At 41.0% G+C, this 14,004-nt stretch overlaps 1 protein-coding gene across 3 annotated transcripts in view; it reads left to right on the plus strand.

Annotated features, from left to right (window-relative positions):
- Slc35g2 (solute carrier family 35 member G2) overlaps positions 1-11,227 on the plus strand; it is a 19,087-nt gene extending 7,860 nt beyond the window's left edge. For 2 of the 3 annotated variants that reach the window (XM_013354010.2, XM_026789609.1), the window contains one exon: positions 9,652-11,227. In XM_013354010.2, coding sequence (XP_013209464.1) covers positions 9,667-10,905 — 1,239 coding nt within the window. In that variant the 5' untranslated portion in view covers positions 9,652-9,666 and the 3' untranslated portion in view covers positions 10,906-11,227. The remainder of the gene's footprint in view (positions 1-9,651) is intronic. The other variant, XM_005367801.2, reaches the window with a different exon arrangement.
- Positions 11,228-14,004: the final 2,777 nt, after the last annotated feature.

A 14,004-nucleotide genomic window follows, 5' to 3' on the forward strand; every position in this document is an offset into this window, starting at 1 on the left:
ACTAGCTCTGTAGACCAGACTGGTCTCGAACTCACAGAGATCCACCTGCCTCTGCCTCCCGAGTGCTGGGATTAAAGGCGTGCTCTCTTTCTCTCTTTCTTTCTTTCTTTCTTTCTTTCTTTCTTTCTTTCTTTCTTTCTTTCTTTCTTCCTTCCTTCCTTCCTTTCTTCTTTCTTCCTTTCTTTCTTCCTTTTTTTTAGTGGAGGCACAGAATCTCATGTAGCTCAGGCAGGCTTCAAACTTTCTATAGTAGTCAAGGATGGCACTGCACTCTCAACCTTTAGAGTGTTGTCATGTCTGGGTTATATGGTACCAAGCATCAAACCCATGGCATCCTACCTGCTGGGCAAATACTCTTTCCACTGAACGACAATCCCATCCCATGAATACACTTTTATAAACTCTCCATCATATAAAGAGAGCCATGGTGACTACCCTTATGTGTGCATTTTATATCCCTTACTGATGATCTCCTTAGGTTCCATTATTGGAAATAGCATGGGTGGGAGAATTCACACATATAAAAAAAAAACATTGTTTTTTGCTTTTGTTTTTTTATTTATTGATATTTATTGAGCTCTACATTTTTCTCTGCTCCCCTCCCTGCCTCTCCTCTCCCCTCCCCCAAGGTCCCCATGCTCACAATTTACTCAGGAGATCTTGAATTTTTCTACTTCCTATGTAGATTAGATCTATATAAGTATTTTTTAGTGTCCTCATTGTTGTCTAGGTTCTCTGGGATTGTGGTTTGTAGGCTGGTTTTCTTTGCTTTATGTTTAAAAACCTTTATGAGTGAGTACATGTGATAATTGTCTTTCTGTGTCTGGGTTACCTCACTCAAAATTTTTTTAGCTCCATCTATTTTCCTGCAAAATTCAAGCTGTCATTCTTTTTTCTGTTGTGTAGTACTCCACTGTGTAAATATACCACATTTTCCTTATCCATTCTTCCATCAAGGGACATTTAGGTAGTTTTCAGGTTCTGGCTATGACAAACAATGCTGCTATGAGCATAGTTGAGCATATGTTCTTGTGGCACGATTGAACAACCTTTGGATATATACCCAAAAATGGTATTGAGGAAGGTTGTTTCCTAATTTTCTGAGAAATCGCCACACTAACATCCGAAGGGGTTGTATCAGCAATGCAGAAGTGTTCCCTTTTCCCCACAACCTCTCCAGCATAAATTGTCATCAGTGTTTTTGATCTTGGCCATTCTTACAGGAGTAAGATGGAATCTCAGAGTTGTTTTGATTTGCATTTCTCCGGTGACTAAGGATGTTGAACATTTCCTTAAGTGTCTTTCAGCCATTTTAGATTTCTCTGTTGAGAGTTCTCTGTTTAGGTTTGTACTCCATTTTTTTTTATTGGATTATGTGTTCTTTTGGTGTCCAATTTCTTGAGTTCTTTGTATATTTTGGAGATCAGACCTCTGTCTGATGTGGGGTTAGTGAAGATCTTTTCCCATTCTGTAGGCTGTCGTTTTGTCTTGTTGACTGTGTCCTTTGCTTTACAGAAGCTTTTCAGTTTCAGGAGGTCCCATTTTTTTTTTGTTTCTCTCAGTGTCTGTGCTGCTGGTTCCCTGTGCCAATGTGTTCAAGTGTACTTTCCACTTTCTCTTCAATGAGGTTCTGTGTGGCTGGATTTATGCTGAAGTCTTTGATTCATTTGAACTTGAGTTTTGTGCATGTTGATAGATATGAATCTATTTTCATTCTTCTACATATTGATATCCACTAATGCCAGCACCACTTGTTAAATATGCTTTCTTTTTTCCATTTGATATTTTTTTGCTTCCTTGTCAAAGATCAGGTATTCAAAGATGTGTGGATTGATATCCCGGTCTTCTATTTGGTTCTATGGGTCCTCCTGTCTATTTGTGCCAATACCAGGCTGTTTTTAGTACTGTAGTTCTGTAGTAGAGTTTGAAGTCAGGGATTGTGATGCCTCCAGAAGTTCTTTTATTGTACAGCATTCTTTTCGCTATCCTTGTTTTTTGTTGTTTTTTGTTTGTTTGTTTGTTTTTCCATATGAAGTTGAGTACCGTTCTTTCAAGGTCTTTGAAGAATTTTGCTGGGATTTTGATAGGCATTGCGTTGAATCTATCACACATATAAAATTTTGATACCTATTGCTAACTAACTTTTGATGAGAATTATGTAATTCTCATTGTTAATGTAGAGTCCTTGGCAATGACATGGACTTGATAAGTCTCTTCACCTTTGCAGGGTGTGTGTGTGTGTGTGTGTGTGTGTATTTCACATTAATGGAGTGTGGTGATTTTAGTATGTCTATGTGTACTGTGTTGCCTACCAGGTATTGTAAAATTAAATTCAAAATGTGACTTATGGTTTGGTTTGAAACAAGAGGGCATCTAATGACCAGCTGTTAATGGTCTTATCTTTAGGATTTTACTGAAATATAGTATATGGAAAGATGTAACTGAATTGTAACTTTATTAATTGTAACATCAGTCTGTTATGTGAAGAATTCGGTATGATTTAAACAGATCAAATTTGTAAAATTTTGTTACTAATTCATTGTGGCATTTCCAGACATTGGCCTGGAATGTGCCTTGGAGATTCAGGCTTGGTGCTCACACATAAACAGCAGGAAGAACAGGGCATGGGAGCAGGTGGTGCAGGCAGTGTTTCAGGGACCTAAGGGCAGACTATTGCTGCTAGGGTGTTCCTTTTTCTGTCAGAGATTCTTGCATATCTGAGATGGTTGGAAAGCTTCTTTGAACTCAGCTGGGATGTTTGATACCCTTTCATAAGACTTAGTTAAATAATAAGCAGCCAAGAAGTACATCAACAACCCAAGAATTTCTTTTACACTAAAACAGCATGTAATCAATGAAATAAATCGATGATTTAACCATGCAGATACATATAAAAAGATCCTAAAATAGAAAAATACCATTTTACATGGGCAGAGTGATACATACCTTTAATCCCAGCACTCAGGAGGCAGAGGCAGGTGAATCTCTTTGAGTTTGAGGCCAGCCTGGTCTACATAGTAAGTTTCAGGACAGCCAGGGCTACGTTCCCCTCTCCCACCAAAGAGAAAAAGATGGTTTTATTCTTGCCCTCCTTTCTAGCATTTAGCATTAATAATCACCAGCAGGATGAATTTAAAGGTGCTGATTTCACTGCAAATTGATTTTGCTTAATTTTGTTTTTCTTTCAGGCAGGAGGAAAATAAGTGTTAGATGGTAAGCATGTGTCACCTGAGAATGGCATAGTTTATATAAATTGATAACTATTTTTCTGAGGTTAGACCCTTTGCTGGAAGGGAGAGTGCTGATCATAGGGTACCAAACTTGGGATCGGGTCTGTAGATCAGTGGTAGAGCATTTGCTTGTCATGCGTGAGGCCCAGGTGTCATCTCTAGAATCCATGAATAAGATTAATAACATAAATGGTGATAATCTTGCATTCCAGAATGTTCTTAGCTGCCAGGCAACACACTCATTAGTGTGCCAGAATGGATTCTGCTCTGTTCCAAACCAGGCATCATCACTGTCACAGAAGCCAAATCCGTCTACTTGTTTGAAAACTGACACAGACAGGAAAAAAAAAATGTTTAGGAAAAAAATAAAACAAACGAAAACTTTTTCAAAAACCTAGTATTGCCAGGTGTGGTGGCTCATGCTTTTAATCTCAGTCCTCTAGAGGCAGAGGCAGGTGGATTTCTATGACTTTCAGGACAGGCTGGTCTACATATTGAGTTCCAGGACAGCTAGGGTTACATACTGAGACTCCGTCTCAAAGGACAAAACAAAAAACAAAACCCCAGAACCCCTGGTATGCATGGCTTGTTACAGCCCATTAGGTCATTAGCCATCACTGAGTAGTGAGGAGCCAGGCTTCTCTTACAGCAGCATGTCCACATTGATGGCAGACTGGATGATTAGCCTGATACAGACTGCCTTGCTCTACCATATCCTCCCTGCCCTGATGGACTGAACCCTTGGGAACCAGAGCAAGATAGAAGATATGTCTGCCAGGACATGAACACGGTGTGGAAGATGCAGGTGGCCCTACATGTAACCCTGAGAGCATTTCTGAGGAAGTTGACCAGCAGAGAAAATGTCCCTAGGGACACTGAGCAAACCATCGCACCTGGGGTGCACATTAGCTGTGTCCCCATATACACCTCTACTACTTGGCTCTTACCTCTTGGTCATTCCTGCTGGGAGACATGTTGGACAATGCCATCCATCTACTATTTGGGATTCACCTGGGCTTCCAGCCCTGCATTCACAAAGTTGGCGATGATGCCGGGATTGCCAGAGCACTTCCTATACCACCCAGCAGGCAGGTGGTGCCTGCAGTGACAAATCCCTCACGGAGAAGCAAAACCCTATGCGGGGCTTGATTACACACCCTAGCTCTTAGGAACCTGAGTTGGAAAGGAGGATTATCACAAGAAGATTAGCCTGGGCTAGATGAGACCCTACCTCAGAAGAAAAAGAAAAGACAATATATTTTAGTGAATTGAATCTTTTTTACTCTTCAAAACTTAAACTATAGAAAAATGTTACTTCTGGATAGTATAAATAGTACTAAGAAGTTAAGCACTTGTTTTTATGTAGATTTAATAAAGTGTCATCATAATTCTGGTAAATTTTCAGGTGACAATTCCAAGTATCTTGAAATACTTTATCAATTTCACAAAACCAATTCCAAGATGTTGACATTCATGGATCTATTGATCTTAAGCCAACTCAAGGGGTATATCTTATTCTAGCCCCAAGTTTGAAAATAGAAAAAGGTTCAAGTCAGTAGTTTAGCCGGGCGATGGTGGCGCACGCCTTTAATCCCAGCACTCAGGAGGCAGAGGCAGGCAGATCTCTGTGAGTTCGAGACCAGCCTGGTCTACAGAGCTAGTTCCAGGACAGGCTCCAAAGCCACAGAGAAACCCCGTCTCGGAAAAAAAAAAGTCAGTAGTTTTTGATGGTTAAAGCATTAGAAATTCTTGCCTCCAACTTCTCGGTGAACCCATTTATCTTGTCATTCACTCCAGGCTCATTTTCACTACCACTTCCTTCTTTCTTTCCTTCTTTCTTTCCTTCTCCCTCCCTCCCTCCCTCCCTTCCTTCCATCCTCCCTTCCTTCTTTCTTTACTTATTTCTTTCTTCCTTATTCTCCTCCTTTCTCTCTTTTTCCTTTTTTCCCAATAAATGGTTTGGGGTGGACTATACTTGATGAAGATGTATGAGCAACAGAGGCTTCGAGCCTTTAGAAAACAATGGCATCTCAATTTAGGTGTACTTACTCACTCACCCGTTGGAAGTATGCCTAGAAAGAACATTTTAATTTGCCCTTTGCTTTTTTAGCACAGAGAAAGTAGTCAGAAAGAAAGGGTGAGCAGTGATGGGTTCAGTCACTGTTTAGAATGGCAAGGAAATGTGAGTCTCTTGGGGGCAGTTGGTTTTTGTCTAAGATAGCTAGGCACTAGGCAAGAAGACCAAACATCAGAAATTGGTAAACTGTAAGCCCCACAGAACAGAAAGTCTTCCGTAGCAAAGATCTGTGTATTGAGGACCTTTGGAACTAACCTGAGAAAATGTACACCTGCAACCTAAAGGATATCTAACAAAGAAACAAAGATACTGACAGAAACAAGTCAAAGGATCAGAGTGTGATTTCAGGACCACCAAGACATTTACTGTAAGACAGTGGCTCATGCTAACATGAAGCTTGATAGCTAGTCTGAAGTCTGCAGATAGGTGACCAGGGAGGGGAGATTAGAGCAAGCTGGAAACTCATGAACACAATCTGAGGAACAAAGGAAAAGTAGTGCATGGGCAGGTTGGAACTTTAGGGGCATCAAATATTTGGATCTTTGAAATTACAAAATGACTAAGCATCGCTTACACATCCTCCTTATTAGGTTAGCCCCAACTCCATGAAATTATGTAATCTTTTAATTGAGTTAAATTCAACTGATTTGGAATTTTTTTTCTTTTCTTTTTTGAGATGAAGTCTCGTGTAGCCTGGGCTGGCCTTGAACACCCTGTGTATCCCAGGCTGGTCCTGAACTCCTGATGTTCCTGCCTCCATCTCTCCAGTGCTGGGATTACAGGCTTATACAACACCTGGCTTAGGGGGTTTTAATCATATCTACGAAATCCATTCATGACAACACTTAGATTTGTGTTTGATCAAATAAGTGCGGTCTGTAGTTCAGGTTGGCCTAGTTTGTACATCAAAGGCTATTACACAAGAGGAGTCAGTGTGGCCCTTCCATTTTCCTTCCTGTGCCAGTACACTAGAGAAGCTGCAGTCCAAAAGATAGAGACAAAGCAAATAAGATAAACCTTTCTTTTTTAAAAAAATATTTCTTATTGTTTATTTATTTTATGTGCACTGGTGTGAAGGTGTCAGATCCCCTGGAACTGGATCTTCAGACAGTGTGAGCTGCTATGTGGGTGCTGGGAACTGAACCCGGGTCCTCTGGAAAAGCAGTCAGTGGTCTTAACCGCTGAACCATCTCTCCAGCCCCCTAAACCTTTCTTTACAATATAAAAACATTTTTTTTTGAGACAGGGTTTCTCTGTGTAACAGCCTTAGTTGTCCTGGAATTTACTATGGAGATCAGGCTGGCCTTGAACTCACAGAGATCTACCTGCCTCTGCCTCTGGGATTAAAGTGTGCGCCACCACTGCAGGGCTACAATTTTTAAAATATTTACTTATGGTGTGTGGGTATATGCATAGGCACACATGTGCCATGGCATGTACGTAGAAGTCAGAGGGCAAACAGTTCTTTTTTTACCATGTGAGTTCCAGGGACTGAATTCAGATCATCATTCTGTTTGGAGTGTGCCCTTGGTCACTGAGCCTTGGCCATCTTGATGGGTTGATAAACCCTTCTGCAGTCCCCAAAAGGAGAGAATATAAAGAATAAAACAGCAAGCTACTCTTCCTCCCTGATCATGTCCCTGGAGCTGTATATTTCTCCTGTAGCAGTAAGGGCAAAGCTTTGGATGGGTATAATGTAAAATTTTAATAATAGCAGCAAATGGGAAGTGATGGAATGTAAAATTTCATTAAGATAATTACTGGCCATCAAGGAAAGGAGAATTGGCGTAGTTAAATTGGATACAGTAACTAGCAACATAAAACTCCAGAGCTGAGCCATGCAGGAAGCAACATGATTACATTATACAAATTGAATTAAAGTGCTGCAGTTGTTTAGATGAAGAAGTGTCTGGAGAAGTCAAAAAGGCTTGCTCCTAAAGACAGAATTTGAATTAGTTCCTAACAGACGATCAGTATTTAGAACGTTGGAGCAGAGGAGAAACTAGTTTGGAATAAAAGCTCGGGAAACGATTTTTTACACACTTGGTACAAGGTCGGGGGACACCACACAATTTGTGGAGCAAAGTGTGCATGCCAAGAGGCTAAGTACAGACCAGGCCCACACTAAGCCTAGCAAAGGAGGTGAATCTCATGTGGTCCAGGCTAGTCTCAAACCCACTCACTATGTAGCTGAGGATGGCCTTTACTTCCTGGTCTTCCTGCCTCTACCTCCTAAGTGTTGGGAATACAGGGTGCCCTGAGTTAGCTGATGTTGATAGTGGAGAAAGGAGATCTGTAGAGAACTCTTGGTTCTTGGATGAGGAAAACTTGGAGGAAAGTTTTTGTTCTGAATCTTTTTTTTTTTTTTTGGTTTTTCGAGACAGGGTTTCTCTGTGGTTTTGGAGCCTGTCCTGGAAATAACTCTTGTAGACCAGGCTGGTCTCGAACTCACAGAGATCCGCCTGCCTCTGCCTCCCAAGTGCTGGGATTAAAGGCGTGTGCCACCACCGCCCGGCTGTTCTGAATCTTTTAAAGACAACATGTAACAAGATAACGCCCGTGGGATTGAGAGGAGGGCTGGAACTCAAGGGAACCAGACAGGATGCCAGGGGAATGCTGTAGTCTGGAACCCACAGTGGCTTCTTCTAAAATAATAACATTAATGTGGAATTAGAGAAAGAAAACTCCAAGAAACATTTTGAATTCAAAAACCGTAAGAAAGAGTCAGTTTGGAGTGTGATGGTGGAAAGGAGAATCCAGAGTGCTCCTTGGTTGCCAGCGCAGGGATCTGGAAGGACTTCGAGATCAGCACAGAAGTGAGGGAGCTGGGAAGACAGCGCCTTTGAGACTGTGACTGAGTTTGAGGTCATTCATTCTAAAGCCACGATTTTTAAAAAGAAAATGGAAAGAAGTGAGGAATAAAGAACAGTTGAATTTCTTGAGCTTGGTCTGTCAGCGCCACCGCAGGAGAAGGCTGGTTAGGTCTGGAGGGTCTGGAGGCATGGGTGATATTTTTCCATGACTTCTTCCAACTGAAGAAGACTTCCAGAAGAAAAGGGGGTAAACAGAACAGCTATCCAGACGGCGTCAAAGGAATAGAAGTGGATTTGATTCTGGGGTCATGGTTTAAGTCCTGAATTGATGAGCTTAGGCAAGGATTTGAGCAAAGAAAAAATTCCCCTTTTCTCTGTTGTCTCTTCCCTTTTAGGGTGGACAACTTCAGTACGTTCCACATGTCTGGTCACAGATGATAATGCCAGATCCTCTCTTAAGGCAGAAGAAAAGAATCACTGAAAAGAAAAAGGAAATTGTTCAAAGAAAGATAGGAAGGCAGACAGTGAGAAAGAAAACACTGTCAAAGATACCCAGTGTTTCATAGGATAATTATAGGTGAAAATAGCCAAAACTACTGCTAACATTTATTGAAAGTTTACTGCATATACTTCTGTGAAAAATTCTTTATATTCAGTATTTCTTTAATCCTTACTTTGAAGGATGCTTAATATTTCCCTAACCACAGCATATCATAATACCAAGTGCTGGAATTATAGCTATGTATCACTCGGTTTAGATCCTGTTATTATATAGAATTATGTAGAATAATTTTGGGGACTGATGAGAGGCGCAGTGGTTAAAAGCACTTCCTGCTCTTTTAGTTTAGTTCCCAGCACCCATGTGGGGTGGCTCACAACAATCTACAATCTATTTCCAGAAAATTCAACTCCCTTTTCTGGCCTGTGAGGATATCTGCATATCTATGCGCGCACGCACACACACAAATTTTAAAAAAATCTTTAAAATATTTTGGATTTATGTATTTACAACTTAGAACATAGACAAATGGACACAATAAAAAGGCAAGGTGTGATTGATGTTGCCTTTTATTTTTTGTGTTTTTTTTAAAGATGGGTAAAAATGAAAAGATGGGAAAATATCAGTGTGTCATGTACGAATGAGGTATAAAGCTGAAAGACTAGTTGCACCTATGGTATATGTCTCTAATCCTAGCAGTTGGGAGTTGGGGACAGGAAGCTCAAGTGTTCAAGGCCAGCATGGGCTAAAAAACACCCAATTAACCAAAACAAACAAAAGAGCTAAATAAGAACAAATACAGTGAGACATTGGGACAGGTTTACAGTAGGGGCCATAGGAGGGTGGAAAAGCCCACTGGGCTTCACATATGTGATAGTGCATACAGCAGATCAAATCTTCCTACTGTTTTCTCTCCAGAATTTTGTTATAATATCTACCTTCCATCACTGAATTAATGTGTGTGTGTATAATAGTAATGTGGTTTTCAATGCAATAAACATGTATTTTTTTTCTTTTCATTTCCTTAAATAGAATTTATCTGAAGAAATGGATAATTCTCCATCCAAAAAATATCCAGTTAAAAAACGGGTGAAAATCCATCCCAACACAGTTATGGTGAAATATACCTCTCATTATCCCCAACCTGGAGAAGACGGGTATGAAGAAATCAATGAAGACTATGGCAGATTCATGGAGGAGAATCCGAAGAGAAGTCTGCTGAGTGAGATGAAGAGAAAAGGAAGAACTTTGTTTGGAACCATGGACCCTCAGCCTCCACTAACAGACGACTCAGGAGGCAGTGGGATGGCACAATTCCAGAGCTTTGCAGAAAAAAACATTTTTCAGTCCCGAAAAATGTGGATAGTGCTGTTTGGCTCTGCCTTGGCTCATGGATGTGTGGCTCTCATCACTCGGCTTGTGTCTGACCGCTCCAAAGTTCCGTCACTAGAACTGATCTTTATCCGTTCTGTGTTGCAGGTCTTATCGGTGTTAGTTGTGTGTTATTACCAGGAAGCTCCTTTTGGACCCAGCGGTTACAGACTACGACTTTTCTTTTACGGTGTATGCAATGTGATTTCTATCACCTGTGCTTACACCTCCTTTTCAATAGTTCCTCCCAGCAACGGGACCACGATGTGGAGAGCCACAACCACGGTCTTCAGTGCCGTTCTAGCGTTTCTACTTGTGGATGAGAAAATGGCTTATGTTGACATGGCTACAGTGGTTTGCAGTATCTTAGGGGTTTGTCTCGTCATGATCCCCAACATCGTTGACGAAGACAACTCTTTGCTAAACGCCTGGAAAGAAGCCTTTGGGTACACGATGACTGTGATGGCCGGACTGACCACTGCCCTTTCGATGATAGTGTACAGATCCATCAGGGAGAAGATCAGCATGTGGACTGCACTGTTCACCTTTGGTTGGACTGGGACAATCTGGGGAGTATCTACTATGTTTGTCCTTCAAGAACCTATTATCCCTTTAGATGGCGAGACATGGAGCTATCTCATTGCTATATGTATCTGTTCTACTGTAGCATTCTTAGGAGTTTATTATGCCTTAGACAAATTCCACCCAGCTTTGGTCAGCACAGTACAGCATCTGGAGATTGTGGTAGCTATGGTCTTACAGCTTCTAGTGCTACACATATTTCCTAGTGTCTATGATGTTTTTGGAGGGGTGATCATTATGATTAGTGTATTCGTCCTTGCTGGCTATAAACTGTACTGGAGGAATGTAAGGAGGGAAGATTATCAGGAAATACTGGACTCTCCCATTAAATGAATACCTGGTTATTATTATCTTATTAATGTCTAGTTATTAACATGTACATTGCCCTTTTAATATTTACCTGTAGATGTCTTTTATGTTATATAATTGATAGAGTACTATATAGTATAAATAATTATGCAGATGCAGGAAGATATTCCAGACCAATATATTAAAGCATAAATATTAAATAGATGAAATATGTCTTGAACTTTGTGTATTTATAATTACTAATGAAAGTAATTGTGGTAGAAGGGTATCATTCTCCATCACCAAAGACACAAGACTAGGAGTCTCCAATTGAATTTTTGTGGTTATAAACTTCTTTTTTTTATAATTTATTTTAGGTTATAAACTTCTAAAACTTGAAAAATGTTTTTGTTTTGTTTTGAGAAAGGGTCTTTCTGTGAAGTCCTGGCTGTCCTGGAATTTGCTATGTAGATCAGACTGGTCTTGAACTCACAGAGACCTGTCTGCCTCTGTCTCTCGAGTGTTGGCATTAAAGGCGTGAGCCACTAAGCCTGGGGAGAAATGTTTATTCATTTTTTTTTTTAAGACAGGGTTTCTCTGTTTAGCCTTGGCTGTTCCGAAACTCTCTCTGTAGACCAGGCTGGTCTCAAACTCGCAGAGATCCTCCTGCCTTTGCCTCCTGAGTGCTGGGATTATAGTCATGCACCACCATTGCCCAGCTGAACAAAGTTTATTCTTAATGTTCTACATACGTGCAGCAAGCATCCTTCGATATTCAAAAATATTCATTCATGAAAATTACACATAGGATAAAATGTTGGACCCCTAGCTAAAGTCCATCTTTCCACTAAAAATCTAAAGGCCTAGAGTTGAGATAAGTAAGGGGAGTAAAGAAAAGGTGGATTTTCAGGAGCTGGAAAGTTTGTCTTATAGTAGACCACACTAGGCAATATATAGGGAATGAGTGGAGGGTATAATGAATTCTGCTCCTGTTTATGATTCTATGGTAAGTATGTAAGTAAAGCAGACATGCCACACTCAAAAAAAAAAAAAAAAAAAAAGACAAGCCCAGCAACATGTCTTTTGCATTGAGGAACCAAAGTAGATGTGGTTTCTTGTGCAAGAGCTGCACAAGATGAAGCCAGCCACAATTGCAGCATAGATGGAGAGGGACTTTCCATGACCTGTGCCTTGCTGTGTTATTGGTGGTTGAGACCTGTTGGGGGAAGGAGAATCATTTTTGTTCCTATTGGTATATTATTGTGTTTCAGTGCCGTCCCCCACTACATATGGACAGCACTGATTGGATTGGATTTAATGGGTTAAAAAAAAAAAGTCATTTCCAGGATTGCCAGGGCTACACAGAGAAACTCTGTCTCAAGAAAAAAAGTCATTAGTTGGGAGGGGGACATGATGAGGGGCATATGGGCATATGGGGGAGAGTTAGAGGAGGGAAATGGGGTTGGGTATGATCATATTTTATTGTATACATGTATGAAATTCTCAAGAATAAAGAGAAATTAAAACTAAATTGTTTTTTAACACACTAGCACTAACCATGTTATAGCAGAAAATTGATATGGTTTCCTGAGACTCCACCAAAGGGCCTCTAGGTCTGTAAAAGAATACAAGATATCATAAATTTTTAATTATTAATTTAATTATTAATTCTGCACAAGTACATGTTGATGTGATACTGATTATTGAGCTTCTGTCTCTTAGCTCCCAACCCACCCATCTATACTTTCCTATGTGATGCTAAAGCTCAGACCCTGGACATTTCATTTTCATGGTGCTAGCTAGTGTCTCTCACACTGGGTTTGCCTACAAAGGACATTACCAAGGGGCTGAACCTGCTAGCAACGCCTGTAATTCTAGCTACTTGGGAGGCTGAGGCAGGTGGATCATAAGTTCAAGGTCAGCTTTGGCAACTTAGACAGACCTGTTTTCAAAAAGGGGGAGCAGCTACTGGGACTATAGCTTGGTGGCATAGCACTTACCTATTAAGTAGCAAGGTGTTGTAGATTTAACCCCAGTCCTTCAAATAAGTAAATAAATAAGACAGCAAAAAGTTACTAGAGAAAGATTAGAAGGCAGAAGAAGGGATTTTTCCTCTTTCTGTTTGCCTTTAGTGCATGTGCTGCTTTACCCCAGCAGTCAGCAGGAATTAATGTTATCCTTAAGTTACTTTTGACATCATTCCTTCCTGTAGCGTCACTCCTGCCCACAACATCATTCCCTTTGAGCAGTAGCAGGGCCAGCTGCACAGTCTCTTCCTAGACGTCTGAACTATATCCCAGCTGGGGCATGTCTCTGTGCTTCTGAAACCCTATAGTCCAAACCTGATTCTCCCTTTTCCTAGCCCTAACGGTGGTAGCTGATCCATGAAGCACAATGTCTTTTGGGTTACCTCAGTGTTCAGTGTCACCACTGGCCCTCCATCCCTGACCTTTTTTGGAGGGATTTATTTGAGACAGGATCTCACTCTACACCCCCGGACGGCTTTGAACTTGGGGTGACTTCCTGCATCTGCCTCTCAAATGATGGGATGACAGGCATGAGGCACCAAACCTGGCTTCAGTTTTTCCAGTCCATTAACCCACAATCTAAATCTTCTCCATTGTGATATCTTGTGATTTCTGTTTTCCTCAGTGAAGGGTCTAAATCATCTTCAAACAAATCCAAAGGCACTAATAAGATGCCTAGCTTTGGGGGAATGTTGACATTTAGATTTTTCAGGTATTACTAGATGTTAGTTCCCAATAGACATTATGCAACCTGAGCAGGCATGGAGGTATAAACCTATAATCTTAGCTTCTTAGGAAGCGAAGGCAGAGTGCTCCTAAATTTGAGTACAGCTTAGGCAATTTAGCAAGATCCTACACACAAATCTTAAAAAGTTCAAAGGGCTGGGTAGATAGCCTGGTGATGAAGTGCTTGGGCGGCATACAGCAGACTACAGCAGACTCGGGTGCAGCCTGCAGAGGATGCTCACGGATGCAAGCACACAGGCAGAAATGAAAGCACAGGAAGAGGACGTGGAGGCCGGTGGTGGGGGGTGGTACAGAGAGAACAGAGCCTGCACTGAGAAGGGCAGCATAAATGCTACTGCTGTCTCAGAAGAGGAGCAAAGAAAATCAGGCG

Source organism: Microtus ochrogaster, unplaced genomic scaffold, assembly GCF_000317375.1.
Source record: "Microtus ochrogaster isolate Prairie Vole_2 unplaced genomic scaffold, MicOch1.0 UNK24, whole genome shotgun sequence".
Lineage (NCBI taxonomy): Eukaryota > Metazoa > Chordata > Mammalia > Rodentia > Cricetidae > Microtus > Microtus ochrogaster.